Genomic DNA, 18,119 nt, shown 5'->3' with positions numbered 1-18,119 from the left:
CACCAGGAGATTCTCCTTCCCTACTGGTTGTGCTTGTATGAGTGTTTTAAGGAGGGCTGGGGGAAACAGGGTCTTTCTATATAGCCCAGATTGGCCTCAGACTCACCATATAAACCAGTCTGGCCTCCAACTCTCCATCTTCTGCCTCAGCCTTCCAAGTGTTGGAATTACAAGTATGCACCACCATGCCCAGCTATATGGGTCATTCTTTAGTAAGAAGGGAAGTTTCCAAGAGTTTTTCCAAGAAAAACTCTTGCCAAACTCTTATCTTATAAATAACCTATTGTTCTTCTAGAGATTTTTCTAGAACTGTATCTCATGTTCAGTAGAGATTCACAGATTTTCTTCTCGAAGACTCCCAATTATAATAACTCTTTGCCTTCTGCCTCATCCTTGGCCTATTGGTGCCTATTCACCCTCTTGGAAACGAATAAACCAATTTGATTAAGCTGATGCTAAACTTCCTTTCAGCATTTAAAAACTCGACAATCATATTAAATAAAAAAAGTTCTGATATGCTGGAAACTCCAAGAACACTTCCCTAAATTCCATTATTGAATTTCCTTAGTCCTGTGGTTCACTTCATTTCTCAGGCTTCACTTGGATTTGGTCTCCTCTACACCAAGGATCTCCATTTGAGATCTCATCAGCAATGGATGACCATTGGTCACCTGACCCTTGGATATCTGGATCTTGCTGTTACCCTGCACCTCTAGATTTCTGACAGGTTGAATTCCATTCCCAGTGTATGGCTGCCTGTGCACTGGGCTTCCTCTCTTATTTCCTTCTTCCATACATTTTGTCAGGCTCAAATGGATCTGCAGCTCCTTCCATCCTTCAGTAATTTATAATCAATAAATCCCATCAAGTTTGCTTCCCCATGTAGTCCATGTCCATCACTAGCATTTGAACCATACTTTTCCCATCATCCTCATTCCTTTCCCTCAAATCCATTTTGCTTGCATCCCTCTTCATCCATCCAGCTTCTCTCCCACCCTAATCTTTTGATCCAACTCAGAGCAGAAGCTCAAGTCCAGGTGAGGGAAGTTAGGCATCCCTGACTAGGGAGTTAACTTCAGAAAATGACAGCCACGACTGGTTCTGACATGGTGGATGGTGACAGCAAAGGAAATTCACATCTTGATCCTTAGGGACCCATGGCCTCCAGGTCCCAAACACATCTGCCTTTCACGACTTTGGCCTGGCACATGTCCTTCGGCCTCCATTCTTTCCATTCCCGTCTGCAGAGCCATGAATTCAATCGTAGGGAAACTTAAAATGATGCTTATGGGTGGTGAGGAGGTACACCAATCCCAGGTTTCTCATGACCATTCCTCTGGCCAATCAGACAGCAGATGTTCCTAATATAAGGAAAGCATGTGACCTTATATCTTGTGGGCACTGACATAGAGACCTGGAATGTCCAGCTCTGGGATCCTTTCTTGCATAAGGAGTGCATTTAGCTGCCATAGTTTTGCTTTCAGATAAAGCTGTTTTGTGCTTGGAATACATTTTTCCCTTTAATTCTTTTATCAGTGGAAAAAATGAACCCTAAACATTATCACAAGATCTCCCATGATCTGGCCCCATTAGCTCTCTGACCTTGTCTCTTTCCACAAAAGTCCAGTTCTCAACATCGTTACAGATGCCCATGTCCACTGGGATCCCCTTAGAGGCTTGCCGTTGCTAACTCCCCTGTTTGGATCCCCACATGCACAGCCCCCTCTGATCTCCAAACTTCCCTCCAAAATCAACAAGCTTCCACCGGCCAAAGTCTTTAAGATTTCAACTTTCAGAAAATGACCTATGTAACTGTGGGCCAGGATAGGAGGAGGAAAAATTGGGGGAAAGCAAAGGATAAGACGACATTGTCCATCCCCCCCAAAAAAGGAATGTACTCATTACCTGACTTGTGAACTGGTAACCCCTCTGTATAACACCTTAATAATAATAATAAAATTATATTTTTTGAAGATTTGAACTTTCTTTTCTCACGTACACATACAAGCCATTCCAAACCTGCATTCCCATGTTTACCTCTTTTTCTTAGAAAGGACTGTTATTACTAGCTACAAAGCTGTGCCTCTTACAGGCCACCCTGCCCTGGCTATATCCAGCACTAAGCTAGCTTCACCATTCCTGCCTCCCTCTGCCATGAAATGCTCAAAAATTCCTCAATCTCTGAACTTCTCTTTGCTACCACTTCCATGTCAGGAGCTCACTTGGCACCTGCCCTGTCTCCAAAAGTAGATCCTTACCTAGCCCTGCCCTCAAACTGGCATTTGTCCTATGTGAGAACTTAAATGTTTAGCAAGAGAAAGGTACATAATAATTAAATCTTAGATTCATAGTATTTGTTCCTGGGATGAATTTGGGATCTGGGGACCATCTTGTACCCATAAAATCATAACTATTGCTCAAATTTTCCTATGCCCACCTATACCAGGAGTTCTATGGTATTCCTAGACACAGGGGAAGATTTAAACCTAATCCAGAAAGGGGACTCCAAGGACAAAATGCAGTAAAAAAATTTTTTTTGGTGTATTACCAGGTTTTGAACTCAGGGATTTGTGTTTTCAAGTCACTCTCTGGCTCTGCCATTTAAGCCACTCTCCCCAGTCTTTTTTGTTGTTGGTGGTGATGACAGGGCCATGAGACATTTGCCCAGCCTAGCCTCTGATTATAATCCTCTTACTAAACTTCTTGAATTACTGGAATTATTTATCTAAACCACCAAAACCAGTTTGTATATTGATATGGGATCTTCTAACTTTCTGCTCAAGCTAGCCTCAAAGCATCATTGTCCTATCTCCCTCATAGTACTTGAGATTTCAGGCATGAGTTAGTGCCCAGCTCCATACTGTTTTAAAAAGGAAAAAAAAATCTCTGCGTGGTGGTGGTTCACACCTATAGTTCTAGCTACCCAGGAGGCTGAGATCTGAGGATCACCATTTGAAGCCAGCCTGAGCAGAAAAGTCCCCATGAGATTCTTATCTACAATTAACCACTCAAAAATCAGAAGGACTGGGGCTCAAAGTGGTACTTTTTCAATGTACTTATAATGTACTGTGTGATTTTTTTATTAGTACGTTTTTTATTGTGAAAATACACTACAGAGGGGTTACAATTACATGATCAAGGTAATGAATTCATTTCTTATCAAGCATTGTTCCCTCCTCCTTTGTTTCCCCTTACCATCCCTGCCCTGCCCTCCCATCTCCCCCAACCACCCCAAACTTGTAAAGTTCATTTTTTGATATAGCATCTTGTACATTTCATTGTTGCAATGTGTCTACCTGTATCCATATTTAAACAATTTGTTTTTTCCCTTCCCAAATTATACAGTAAAAACGGGGGTTATACCATGGGGGAGGGATACACAAAGTAGCAAAAAAAATCATCTTATAAATAGGTTAGAAACAAATGCAAGAAAGAAAAACCACTTGAGTCCTTATCTAGGGGTTCATTTCACCTAACATCAACTTATCTGACCTTTACTGCTTGTCTCAAACATATACTAGTTATTGCAAATAAGGGAAACCATGGGACCTGTGTTTCTTTGGGCTTGGCTTACTTCACTTAATATAATTTTTCCAAGTCTTTCCATTTCCTAACAAATGGGGCAATGTCATTCTTTCTGATGGAGGCATAGATTTCCATTGTGTATATATACCACATTTTCTTGATCCATTCATCTACTGAGGGGCATCTGGGTTGGTTCCATATCTTAGCTATGGTAAATAATGCTGCAATAAACATAGTTGTGCTAGTAGCTTTACTATGGTCTTGTTTGTGATCATTTGGGTAAATGCCCAAAAGTGGGATTGCTGGATCATAGGGGAGCTCTATGTGGAGTCTTTTGAGGAACCTCCATACTGCTTTCCAAAGTGGTTGAACAAGTTTACACTCTCACCAACAATGCAGTAGATTTCTCTTCTGTCCACATCCCATCCAACATCTGTTGTTATTAGTGTTCATGATTCTAGCCATTCTAACTGGGGTGAGGTGGTATCTCAGTGTTGCTTTGATTTGCATTTCTTTTATGGCTAGGGATGTTGAGCATTTCTTCATGTGTCTATTGGCTATCGTTCTTTCCTCTTCAGAGAAGCTTCTCTTTAAGTCTTTCGCCCACTTACTTATCAGGCAGTTGTTTCTTTGAGGATTTGTTTTTGGGGGATTTAATTTTTTGATTTCCAGCTATATTTTAGATATGAGACCCTTGTCTGTTGTATGGCTAGTGAAAATCTTCTCCCAATCCGTGGGCTTTCTATTGATCTTGCTAGCTATGTCCTTTGCTATGCAGAAGCTCTGCAATTTCATGCAATCCCATTTGTCCAACCATTCTTTGATTTGTTGTGTTTCTGGGTCTCTATTAAGAAAATTTCAGCCTGTGCCAAGGAGACCTAGGGTTTCTCCTATTCCATCCTGTTTTCAGAGTGTCTGCTTTGACTCCAAGGTCTTTGATCCATTTGGAGTTGATTCTGGTGCAGGGTAATATATAAGGATCTAGCTTTAGTTTTCTACAAGTTATTAACCAATTTTGCCAGCACTATTGATGGATGAGGCTGTCTTTCTTCCATTCTATTTTTTTAGCTCCTTTATCAAAGATTAGATGGCTATAGGTCTATGGGTTCATTTCTCAGTTTTCAATTCTATTCCATTGGTCTTAAGGTCTGTTCTTGTGCCAGTACCAAGCTGGTTTAATTGCTATGGCTTTGTAGTAGAGTTTGAAATTTGGTATTGATATTCCTCCAGCACTGTTCTTTCTGTTAAGGATCATTTTTGCTATTCGGGGTCTTTTATTGTTCCATATGAATTTTTGGATTGTCTCTTCTATTTCCTTGAAGAATGAGGTTAGAATATTGATAGGTATCACATTGAATTTGTAGATAGCCTTAGGAAGTATTGCCATTTTCATGATGTTGATCCTTCCAATCCAGGAGCATGGGAGGTTTTTCCACTTTCTAAGTTCGGTTTTGATTTCCCTTTTCAGGTTTTTAAAGTTTTCATCATAGAGGCCCTTCACTTCTTTGGTTAAGTTAATTCCTAGGTATTTTATTTTTTGTGGGGCTATTACGAATGGAGTTGCTTTCCTGATTTCAGCCATTCTTTTCTCATTGCTGGCATACAGAAAAGCCATTGATTTTTGAGGGTTAATTTTATACCCTGCTCCTTTGCCAAAGTTTTGAATCAGCTTGAGTAATTAGGGAGTGGAGTCCATGGGATTCTTTAAATACAAGATCATGACATCTGCAAAGAGGGAGAGTTTTACTTCATCTTTCCCTATTTGGATCCCTTTTATGTTTACATCTTGTCTTATTGCTGTAGCTAGGCATTCTAATACTAAATTGAAGGGAAGTGGAGAGAGTGGACATCCTTGTCTCATTCCTGAGTTAAGAGGAAATGGCTTTAGTTTTTCACCATTAAGTATAATGCTGGCTCTAGGTTTGTCATATACAGCTTTTATTGTATTGAGGAATGTTCCATGGATTCCTAGTTTTTCCAGAGCCTTCATCAGAAAGGGGTGTTGGATCTTGTCAAATGCTTTTTCTGCATCTATTGAGATAACCATGTGGTTCTTATCCTTGTTCTTGTTGATGTTATGAATTATATTAATTGATTTGCATATATTGAACCCGTTTTGCATCCCTGAAATGAATCCTGTTTGATCGTGGTGTATGATTTTTTGGATGAATTGTTGAAGTCGATTGGCCAAAATTTTGTTGAGAAGTTTTGCATAGAAGTTCATCAAAAAAATGGGTCTATTGTTCTCTTTCTTTGATGAGTCCCTGCCTGGTTTGGGGAGTAGGGTTATGATGGCTTCTTAGAATGAGATCAGTAATGAACTTTCTCTTTCAATTTCATTAAAGAGTTGGAGGAGTATTTTGTGTGAGCTCTGCTTTGAAGGCCTTGTAGAATTCTGCTATAAATCCATCTGGTCCTGGACTCTTCTTAGATAGGAGGTCTCTTATTGCTGTTTTTTATTTCAATGCTTGATATGGGCCTGTTAACTTGGTTTAACTCACCTTGGTTTAGTTTCAGCATGTCAATATTTGCTAGGAAATCATCCATTTCTTCCAGGTTGTGTGATTTTTTTTTTGTTTCTTTTGTATGTTCTTCCCCCATGGTATAACCACTGTTTTCACTGTATTTGATTCCGGTACCCTGCATGTTGTATATACATTTTTCTAATTTGGGGAGAGGAAGGGAAATAACAAAAAACTGAAATAAGGATACAGGTTGACCCATTGTAACAATGAGATGTACAAGACACTAAGTTGAAAATGAACTTTATAGCTTGGGGTGGGGGAGGGTGAAGTTGGGGAGGTGGGGAAGGAAGAGATGGTAGTGGAAAAACAAAGGGGGAGTAACAACGCTTGAAAGGAAATGGACTCATTACCTTACTCATGTAACTGTAACCCCTCTGTACAGCATCTTTACAATAAAAAATACATATTTTGGGGGGGAGAGAGGTCCAGTCATGGGGCCTGAACTCTGGGCGTGGGCGCTGTCCCTCAGCTCTTCAGCTCAAGACTAGCGCCCTACCACTTGAGCCACAGTGCCACTTCCAGCTTTTTTCTTTTTGCTTATGTGGTGCTGAGGAATCGAACCCAAGGCCTCATGCATGCAAGGCAAGCGCTGTACCACTGAGCCACCTTCCTAGCCCTAAAAATATATTTAAAAAGTGGTATAGTGCTAGCCTTGAGCAAAAGAGCTCAGGGACAGCACCAAGCCCTGAGTTCAAGTCACATGACTGACCCAAAAAATAAAAAAATAAAAATAAAGAGAGAAAATGGCCTAGTAAGAACAAGGCTCTGAATTCAACCCTTAGTACCATGAAAACAAACAGGAGTGAATAGAATGGCATATACCATGTAAATATAATATTCTCTGCTTTGTACCTTTAATGGATTATTATGGAAATATTCTAGAGTCGGTGCCAGTGGTTCACGCCTATAATCCTAGGTATCAAGAGGCTGAGATCTAAGGATTGAGGTTCAAAACTAGGCCAGGCAGGAAAGTCTGTGAGCCTTTTACCTCCAATAAACTACTCTGAAATAAAAACAGAAGTGGTGCTGTGTCTTAAGTGGTAGAGTGCTAACCTAGCTAACAAAAGAAGTGCTAGCAAAAGAAGCTCAGGACCAGAAAAAAAAAAAAAACTCTAGAAAAGATTGCATTATTGAAATAATCATTACCTTGATTCCTTATCGTTGTTACCTGTCAGGATAAAAACAATGAATAAAGATCTTTTTAAAAGTAATAATGAGAAAGTGTAACACAGTTGTTAACAAGTTTCCTCTGGAAATTTCTTTCTACATTGTACATTTTTGTGCAATATTACAAATTACCTTTTCTCATGCTCCCTCTCTGTCTCTATTTCTTTATGTATTTATACATTATAGTGGAACAAAGAACTAACTACATTGCTGTCATAGTGTCTTTCTGGACTTTGCTGCAGGCCCTAAGACATTTGAACCTTCTGAATAGCAAATGAAAGAAGCATTTCTAAATCAACTAAAGACAGTCTGTAAAATAAATAATTATGGTTTGGTTCCTTGGAAACACCAGAACTCATTTACTTAACAGATCACAAGTTAACTAGACAGTGCGATAGCATTGATATTTCCACCACAGTAGAAGCCATGACATGAGCCACATAGTATTTTCCCCAGCACAGGTCAGAGATGTAGGAAGGAGGTGAAAAAAATGGCTGTAAAGTCATAGGTGTAAAGAAGCCACAGGAAATGAACCTTAAGGAACCTCTGTTACCATGAGATGTTACGTCCTGTTTCTCCTGACATTAGTTTAATTGGGACTAAAATGACACTGTAGTGTAGATAGAGAACAATGTTTTTGGCTTGAGAATCAGACAGAACTGCATTAGAATTAGGAGGTCTATTACTACTTCTGTGACCTTGCTAGTTGTTAAAAGGTCATTATTAGACTTAAATTTAAATAATCAGATTTAAATTAAAACAACTTAAGCCATGCCTGTAATTTCAGCTATTCAGGAGGCTAAGACCTAGAGGATCATGGCTTAAAAACAGTCCAGAAAGAAAAATCTGTGAGACTCTAAAACAGCCCAGAAGGAAAAAATCTGTGAGACTCCATCTCCAATTAACCAGCCAAAAGACAGACTGGAGAGGTGGCTCAAATGATAGAGTACAAGCCATGGGCAAGAAAGACAAGCAAGAGTGAGAGACCCTGAGTTCAAGCCCTGGTACCAACATACACACACAGAGAATTTTCGGTGTTCACATCATACTCAATAGTAGAGCTACAAGCCCCCTCCATATGATCTCAGACTGGCCAGAAGATGCTGGCTACAGCTCCACTCAAGCAGCCACATTCACTTGATTGCTGTCACCATTTAACTCAACCTAACTAAGAAATTAATGGTTTAAAAAAGAAGTAGTTGGAGGATGATGCTTAACTCAGCCATACCTACTTAGGCCTCCAAATGTTACATCATATGGTTCATAGAGAGAACCACAGGGTATCTGTCAGGGTCAAGCCCAATAATAAATCTACTTGATGTTGCTAATTTTTATCTGCTCCTTGAAACATCACAACCTTGTCTCACTTTTGTATTCCCTTCTTTTTGTAGAGCTCTACGAAATGAAGAGGCTACTTACATGATCCATCTGACTCAAAAGCATGATTGTCCTCTCCAAATTTCTTCACACTGCGAAGAATTACTGAGTCAGACATGATGATTGCAATCCAAAATCAAGACCAACCCTATACAATAAAATGGAAGAATGATTGTAATTGCTACATCTTTTTTTAACCAGAGTAGTCAAATAAAAGAACAAGTTGGTTCAAGAAATAAACTTTCCTAGTCATCTCCAACGAAGCCATGATTTTTTTAACTAGCTAGTAAATAATTCAATGAGAGAGGCTAATTATTAGGAAGGAAACTGAAACCATTGGAAATGGTTTTCTTCAGTTGGTGGATAGATGATTGTTTTTTATTGATTTGTTCAGTCTGCTTATCTGTGCTTTATTTATTCTTAATGAGTTAATATAAAAACCTGGCCCTGGCTGTAATGGCACACACCTCTAATCCAGGTACGTGTCATAGATAGGAGAATTATAGTCAGAGGCCAGTAAGGGGAAAAAAATAACAAACTTGACTCCATAATAACTAAAGCAAGAAAAAGGCAGAAGCATGTTCAAGTGGTAGAGCAATTGTGTGTCAATTGTGAAACTTTGAGTTCAAGCCCCAGTAACACCAATTAAAAAAGAACCACCATAAAAGTGACAAACCAGTTGGTAACATTTCTTTTGGCAGGCCTCATGTTTGGTAAACTGGCACCTAACCTCTCGGGCCACACCTCTAACCCTACGTTTTTCTGATTACTTTGGAGATGGACTCTAGTGAACTTCTCTACCAGGGCTAATCTCTAACCTTTATACTCCAGATCTCAGACTCCTGATTAGCTAGGATGACAGGCATGGGCCACTGGTAGCCCGCCAACTGGTGACATTGTTGAGTCTGTGTAGCTGAAGAATAATAAGCAAATCTTGTTGAGTGCCATTGTTTTGACTACTTCTTTAATAGGTGCAACCTCAGGAAAAGGCAAATACAACTGGAATTGAAGGAAAAGAGGAGGGAGAGTCTCTAAATGATCGTATGTGAATACAGAATTCACATTAGTTTTCTTCTCAGTGGAAAATTCCATTTGTAAAGGGAATCAGGATTCGAATTTCAGGCCAATTCCAGGACTTTAGGCTTAACATGGAATTTTTGTTTTACTTTCTCTGTTTTAAGCATCTAGCAACAGTGTATAACATGTTAAATAATAGAATCAGACTCAAATAATTTTTAAAATCTCTGATCCAGAAATAGAAGAGAACAATCAGAAAAGGCAGAGCCAGAAGCAGCTGGTATTCAGACCTCAGGATCTAGAAGCAAACAGGAGTATGAGAGTTATCTCCTAAAAAGACTAGAAGTTTCTCACACCAAACAGGACTTTAAAAATGTCTCTTTACTTAGGAGTCAGAGGATATCATGGGCATGGGCATTCTGTACTACTGGGAAGTGAAATCCAAAAAAAAACCCTGTTGCCTGTCATTGAGTTATTTCCCATGATGAAGTAGAGACTCATGGAGCTCACATGAAGAGATGGTAATAAACATATCACACACACATTCACAATGTGGGGATCAGATAAGACAGCTGAAGGTGGAGTTGTGAAAACTCCCACTTCAACTCCTCATTAGAATCCTAGAAGAGAATAAAGATATAATAATGAAAGAAATAATTGCATGAAATTCTCTAGAAGCAGGGAAGTGACTCAATGCTATGGATTGGAGATGAAGAGCTCCACCAAAAGACTCATATAATAAAGATTTGGTCCTCCAGCAATCAGTCTTTGCAAGTGGGGCTTTTGGTAAGTGATGGGATCATGAAGGCTCTCTCATCACCAATAGAGTAACCCATTGATAAATTCAAAATTTGAATTGACTATTGGAATATAGCAGAATGATGATTGTTAGGGGATTTGGGTCAATGAAAAGGGTAGCCTAGAAAGTCATACCTTGTTTGTACCCCTTCTTTTCTCTCTCTTTATTTCCCAGCCTCTATGAGGTAAACAGTTTCATCCTCAACACACTCTTATAGCCATGATATTCAGCCTCATCTCAGGCCCAAAGCAATGGAGACAAACAATCATGGACTGAAATCTCAAACCAAAATGTCCTTTCTCCTTCTCCATGGCTCCCAACAGATATTTCGTCACAATGACAAAAACTGACTAACACACTCACACCAATTGATCAGGATAAACAAAAACCAATTCAAACTTAGAAGTGTCAACATAGTAAAGCACCAAAAAATAAGTAAAATTGCCAGATGCTAGTGCCTTACATCTGTAGTTGTCACTACTTGGAAAGTTCCAGGCCACAGTTACAGGTTCACAGCTCCAGGACAGCTCTGACAAAAAAGTTGACAAAACTTCATCTCAACCGAAAAAGTTGGACATGGAAGCGCACACTTGTCATCCCAGCTACGATGAGAAGTATACATAAGAGAATGACCTGCAGGCACACCAGGAAAAGAATAGAAGCAAGATCCTATCTCAAAAGTAATTAGATCAGAAGTGTTGGAGCATGACTTGAGTAGTAAAGCACTTGCCTAGCAAGCATGAAGCCGTAAGTACAAACCCCAATACTGCCCAAAAAAACTCTCAAAAGAATAAAATTTAGGGGCTGGGAAGGTGGCTCAGTGGTAGAGTGCTTGTCTTGCATGCATGAGGCCCTGGGTTTGATACCTCAGCACCACATAAACAAAAAGAAAAAAAAAAAGCCAGAAGTGGCACTGTGGCTCAAGTGGTAGAGCGTTAGCCTTGAGCTGAAGAGCTGAGGGACAGTGCCCAGACCCAGAGTTCAGGCCCCACGACCAGACTCCCCCCCAAAAAAAAGAATAAAATTTATTTTTAAAAGTATTAAGGATGGAAATACATTACCCAAATAAAAATAATGCTCTGATGGAAAATGTTTTCAACAGTATACAGTAAAAAGGCAGTGAATTAATATTTTTGAAGTACTGTGGAAAAATAACCTTTAACTTAGAATTTTATAGTGGACTCAAAAGTCATTAAGCATCTGTAGACATTCAGATATTCATAGTCATTTGTTGTTGTTGGTCATGGGACTTGAACTCTGGGCCTGGGTGCTGTCCCTGAGATCTTCAGCTCAAGGAGAGTGCTCTAGAACTTGAGCCACAGTGCCATTTCCGGTTTTCAAGTGCTTAATTGGAGATAATAGTCTCACTGGCTTTCCTGCCTGGGCTGGCTTTGAACCACGATCCTCAGATTTCAGCCTCCTGAGTAGTTAGGATTATAGGCATGTGCCACCAGCACCCAGCTCATAGTCTTGAGTAACTGTTAGAAGGTATGCCTCAGCAAGGAGAAAAGGATACTCAGAAGGGATTTGTGAAAGAAAAAAAAAACTAAAATACACACAAGGATTAACAAAACATGTTAAGAAAGTCAAATGGTAATAATAGTATTTTTAACTTCTTATACTACTAAAAGGCAAATGTAAAATCTGCACTATAAAATGGGCTGCTTAATGTGTAGATTGAAGTATGTTGAGCTCATTATCATTGTTGAGTTCATGGGAACCTATAAACATCTTTGAAAATTTGTCATTAAATAATATTGCCAATGTCTAATCATTTATACTTGATATTGAACTTAATCAAACCAATGTTTTAAACTTTAAGAACAAACAAGCAATACTAATGTAATATCAAAAGCTACTAAATACATGGAGGAGTAAATGTTTTGGTTATATTGCTTTTGAAGTTTTCACAATTTTTTTTCAAAAAGAAAAAAAAAATCTTAACAACAAGAAATAATATGGCAACACTTTTTTCATTAGTCATCAGATCATACTCTTAATGTTAAAACTAGACATATGTTCTTAAAAATTCACTCTCTTACTCACTAATTTGGGTAGCTGTGATAATATGCTTTTTCTTGTCAGAGTCATCTTGAAATGTTAAAGCGTTGAATAACATGATTTGCTCTTGCTTTAAAATATTCAAGGAGAAACAAAGTAGGAAGAAATAAAATAATTGTGGAAAAATGTTGATGGAGGTTTCAGGTAGTGAATGGGTGTTAGAAATGTTATACTTTGCTATATTTTTGTCTGGAAAATGTTATAATAATTCTCAAAAGGTTCTCTTTTTGGTGAATTACTCCATCAAGTTACATAGAATAAAAACATATTTGAAAAATATGGATTGCTAAAGTTTAGAGTTGAATCAAGTTTACAGAAGAAATTGAGTCATCTGGTTTAAACAATAAACAATCTGCCACACACAAAAAAAAAATCAGTCTCTTTTTTTTCCTGGCTTAGCCATTTATTTTAAAAATTCTGAGATGAGAATATTTGGAGAATTTAGGCTTCTGTATACTAATAGCCTCTACATTGTTGGATATGTTTGTTTGTTGTTGAGATAGGGCCTCACGATATATCCCAGGCTAGCTCAAACAAAATAAAAAGCAGAAGGACTGGTGATCTAGCTCAAGTAATAGAAGATTTAGCTAGCAAGTGCATCAGCCTGAGTTCAATTCCTAGTACTATTTTAAAAAAACAAAATCTCTGGCAATTTTATGCTTGATAAAGAAACACCAGTGATTGATGGCTAGAATTTTGTGAGTTGATTTTGTCTATGCTTAGACAAAATTATGATGTGGCCTTGTGTTGTTTCACCAGGAGCAGCAATATTGCTGGTGATTAGCCTACTGTGAGATAGTTCACATCTATTAGGAAAATAACACAGCTTAGCTGCAGTGTCAAGACAGCTGTACAACATCAAGGGGCTGATCTCTTGTTATTTTTTCTCAGAATTACTCTAAACTTTGTCAGCCTGTTCCCTTTGGACAAAACAAGGAGCTACGCTTCTAAAAATGCAAACTCTCTAGGGTTTAAGGCATGCATCAAGTGATGGGTCAGAAGTGGAAGCTAGTGCCCTTATCTCTGAGCAGCTCAGCCAGGGAAGCGATGAGTTTTGAAGGTCATTGAATTGGAAACGCTAATAGCTTCCTCTAGGAATTTTGTAACGTAAGGTTGGGAAAGTACAATGAAAGACTAAAGGGTCTAGAAAGAATAAGTGAAGACCTTGTGTGTGATCTCTTCTGGAAAAGGAGTGTTTAGAATTGGATGTTAGATGAATTGCCTCAAATTCTTATAGTATAGAATGAAACTGAGCTGTCATGAAATCATTTCTTACTCTTTACCTAGTTCTCTTTTTTATTAGAGGAGATCTGGGGAAACTCAGAGTAGATACTAGAGAATATCTCTGCTAGCCAGGCACCAGTGGCTCACACCTGTAATCCTAGCTACTCAGGAGGCTGAGATCTGAGAATCACGGTTCAAAGCCAGCCCGAGCAGGAAAGTCCATGAGACTCTTATCGCCAATAAACAACTAGAAAACCAGAAGTGGCGCTGTGGCTCTAGCAGTAGAGCGCTCGACTTGAGCTGAAGAGCTGAGGGACAGCACCCAGGCCCAGAGTTCAAGCCCACGACCAGAAAAAGAATATGTCTGCTAGTCTCTGAAGCCCAGGAAATGTGGTAGAAATCTAGTTTTCAACAGTAAACATTTGAGAATGACTTAAGTTCTTTCTATGACTTAAGAGTCCCATGGTATTTTTGTCTTACTGTTTATCTTCTCAACAGAAGCAGTTGTAATGTCATCAATTCTCTTCTCTTATGGATATCTCTAACATTCTATTTGCACCTAAACTATGAACTTGATCTAGTTTCCACCCTTTGCTGGAAACCATACTCAAGATGTTTTCATAATTTAATTACTAAATTTACTTTAATGAACACAAAAAAATCCAGAGTGAAAATAAAATTAAACACTATTTCCTCTTTATCTGCATGCTTGCATATTTCATTATGTTTACTTCCTCCAAATCTCTTGAGAACAGATTCAGAATTTTTAGGATTTTGATGGTTTTTTTTCTTTTTCTTCAGAAAAAAACACAATTTCCAATAAACTTTAGGAAGTGTAGATATTCAAACTAAAAATCTAAGATTTGTAAGCACTGATTGGTTAACTTTGACTAGCTAATCATAGAATCCCTAGTGTTTCTCTCTCTTTCTTTCTGCAGTATTGGAGTTTGAACTAAGGACCTCGCATTTGCTAGGCAGGAGCTCTACCCGTGAATCACACCCCAGTCCTCACAACAGTTTGAAATAGCCCACATTATCACCAGAGAGAATGTATCCCTCTGTTAATCTCTCCTTGCCTACTGTATGTGCTTCTGTGGCACTATCCAGGGTTGAAGCTACCTTTGAAAAAATGTGTAATCTTATCAGCACCAAAGGTACATGGAGAACAGTCTCCTGACCATGTTTGTTCAATATATCAAAGTTTTCTGTCTCAGAACATTATCAGTAGCCTTCTGGACGATCACTGCCAGAAGACAGAAAGGGCAGAGACTAACTAGCACATCTGGATCAGTCACTGAGAGAACAAGAAAGGGGTCTGAGTGAGTCGCGATGCATGCTGCTTGAAGTTGTCTAAGTTGGAGAAGATCCAGGGGCACTGCAGGCCATGACAGGACCAGAGCAAGGATCCTCTGAGAACAAAATGCCAGTGTTCACCACTTTTCAGCACACCTCACTGTGGCCAAGACAGCAGTGTGACTTGGTAGACAGCCTGGAGCACAGATGATGGGTCGATTATCACAAATGTCTGGAGTTAAAATTAGCAACTGGCTATTACTGTTCCAGGAGAAAAACAAAAAACAGGGAAGGGGAAGGGGAGAGGAAAGGGAAAGAGACAGGAGGAAGCCACCAGTATAGCTCCCCCTGCCTATTTTTAACACTGTTTTATTAGAATACAGTTAGCACACTTATTCATTTTAGTATTGTCTTTGATTGCCTTTGTGTTAATGGCAGCACTGAATAACTGTGACAGAAACTGTACATAAATAACACCCTCTGTCCCCAATGCCTGAAATATTTTCTAGCTAATTAATTACCAAACAAAAATCCTCCTGGTCAGGTGCCGGTGACTGATTACATGAATGTAATCCTAGTTACTCAGGAGACTGCGAGCTGATGATTGAGGTTTGAAGCCAGCCTGTGCAAGAAAGTCCAGGAGACTTTCATCTTCAATAAACTATCAAAAAGCCAGAAGTGGAGCTATGACTCAAGTGGTACAATGCTAGCCTTGAGCAAAAGAAGCTCAGGGTCAGCACCCAGGCTCTATGTTCAAGCCCCAGGACTAGCACTTTAAAAATAACCTTTCTGTATTGTGAGTCTTCAATTCTGGAACCCCATGAAGCTCAGGCAGAAACTCTGAGGGATGTGATTGTCAACTTAAATATTATGTGGAGTGCCAGCTCTCCAACCAGGCTACTCTAGTGAAGCTTCTGGTGTACATGGAAGACAAATGACATGTGAGAACTTGCAGGCGTGATGGAAAAGGAGATACATGGGCATCTCAAGAGAGATAGGGAAGGCTCTAGAATGAGTGCCTTCAGTACAAGTTTACTCTCAAGAGTCATCCAAAGAAGATCACAGGCAAGGCCCATACCCAAAGATAGGACAGGGCCATGATTGAAGGCTGGGGACAGCCACAGGCTGATTGAGACCTCCACATCTCATGATTCTTCATCTGAATGTGGAGTCTTGTCCCAATGACAGTGGATGTTAATAAAACTTGTAGATGAAAAAAATTATATTCAAATTAACACTTTAAAACATTACTCTGAGTTGGGCACTGGTGGCTCAACCCTATAATCCTACCTTCTCAAGAGGCTGAGATGTGAGGATCAAGATTCATAGCCAGCACAGGCAGACAAATCTGAAAGATGCTTATTTCCAGTTAACCAGCAAAAAAAAGCAGAAAATGGAGTCATAGATCAAATATCAGCCATGAGTAAAAAAATTAAGCAAGAGTATGAGGCTCTACCACACTAATACAGGCACAAAAATTAAAGCTGATAAAGCTTAGAACTTTGTGATTATCAGGACAAACAGAAGTATACTTTCATAAACCCAAGTTTAAAAAGAAGCTTACATTTGGCAAATCAATCAATCGTCCCCATTTTCACTATACACAGACATTTTCAAGAGAAGTAACACAAAAAATAGCATGATTATGAGATAGAAACTAAAAAAACATCTGTATTGTCTAAAAAACCATGGTGCATTGAATTATTAATGCATTCTCCACGTTTCTATCCCAGGCACTGGAGTTCATGACAGAAAATTTCAGCCTTTGGTAAACCAGAACCCCAATGCCCCATAATGTTTGATGTCCAGAGCATAGACTTACTAAATAAGAGTTACAAGTTCTGTAGGTAAGTGTAAGGTACCTACCTGTGAGTGCGTGTGATCACCAGGAAGCCAGAAGGAACAATGGACTCCACTGGAGAAAGTCAAATCACTTCTCAGTGCTTCCAACTTCAGTTTTCATCATAAAGCACTGAACAGAATGCAAGCTTATGCCAGAACATTATCTATTTGCTTATAGGTCAATGTCCCAAAGGCCAGAAAAAGCACAGTTCAGTGACAGGGAAGGATAAACATACTCAGAGCAGTTCCTCCAAACCCAGAATGCCCTTGGAAACCTCTCTGAAGGTATCATCTGCAGGCTTTGCAAATGACTGATTGGCCTTGAAATGACGGGCAAGAGCAGAGGGTCCAGCAAGAGTGTTGGGATTCTAGTTATACTCAACACTTCTTTTGGCAAAACTAGTTTTAAGAAATTACTTGAAAATTCAACAAAACAAAAGTATCTTTTAATGTCTTCCCTCAGTGTAAAAGATGACCTTTGGGAAGATCTTAAGTGACAGGTCAATTCTGCTCCAGACTCTGCCCCCAAAGTTTTACAGAGACTAATAACCCACAATTACCTTTGTTCAAAATTCTGTGTGTACAGATGACCTTTGTACTCTGGTCTGATCAGTCAATAATCACTCTGGTGATCAGTCAGACCCTGCCCACCAGACATAGGTCCATGTACATAGGAATTAATGACTTTTTTAAGCTTTTAGCTTTTCTAATGGCTGTTGGTACTTGCTTCTTTCTCTCCCCCACCCTCTTTTTTTTTGTCAGTCCTGAGCCTTGGACTCTGGGCCTGGGTACTGTCCCTGAGCCTCTTTTACTCAAGGCTAGCACTCTACTACTTGAGCCACAGCACTACTTCTGGCTTTTTCTGTGTGTGTGGTACTAAGGAATCGAACCCAGGGCTTCATGCATGCAAGACAAGCACTCTACCACTAAGCCACACTCTTAGCCCTTTCCCTCCCTTCTTGATATTAATCCTTCTGTTTTCCTAGAAATTGTTTTGTTTAATTTCTTTCCTTGCATGAACCACTAATGAACCACTTTATGACCTTCAACACTGAACCATAGCAGGCAGTGTTGATCAAGGCCCAGATAGGTGCCTCACCCAATGCATTACTTTATCTGGACTTCTCAATTGCAGAAAAGCGAGGCACCACCGTCCCACTTCATAGTTAGCGAAGCTGAAACAAAGAGATTAAGTGTATTTGAACAGCGAGCAAGCTGCAGTTCCCCCACCTTTGGCTCAGAAATGCAGTTAATGGGCCAATAAGTCAGCCTTCAGAAAAGAAATAGTA

General features: G+C 39.3%; 1 protein-coding gene across 3 annotated transcripts in view; it reads right to left on the bottom strand.

Moving 5' to 3' along the window:
- Abcb11 (ATP binding cassette subfamily B member 11) overlaps positions 1-8,712 on the bottom strand; it is a 74,407-nt gene extending 65,695 nt beyond the window's left edge. For all 3 annotated transcript variants that reach the window (XM_042694162.1, XM_042694161.1, XM_042694163.1), the window contains exons 1-2: positions 8,637-8,712; positions 7,197-7,218 (exon numbers count right to left, since the gene is read on the bottom strand). In XM_042694162.1, the coding sequence (XP_042550096.1) occupies positions 7,197-7,218; positions 8,637-8,712 (98 nt within the window). The remainder of the gene's footprint in view (positions 1-7,196; positions 7,219-8,636) is intronic.
- Positions 8,713-18,119: the final 9,407 nt, after the last annotated feature.

Source organism: Dipodomys spectabilis, unplaced genomic scaffold (assembly GCF_019054845.1).
Source record: "Dipodomys spectabilis isolate Male_0828 unplaced genomic scaffold, ASM1905484v1 ptg000174l, whole genome shotgun sequence".
NCBI classification, from domain to species: domain Eukaryota; kingdom Metazoa; phylum Chordata; class Mammalia; order Rodentia; family Heteromyidae; genus Dipodomys; species Dipodomys spectabilis.
Note: the sequence above shows the minus strand (reverse complement) of the source record. Positions and strands in the feature narration are given on the sequence as shown.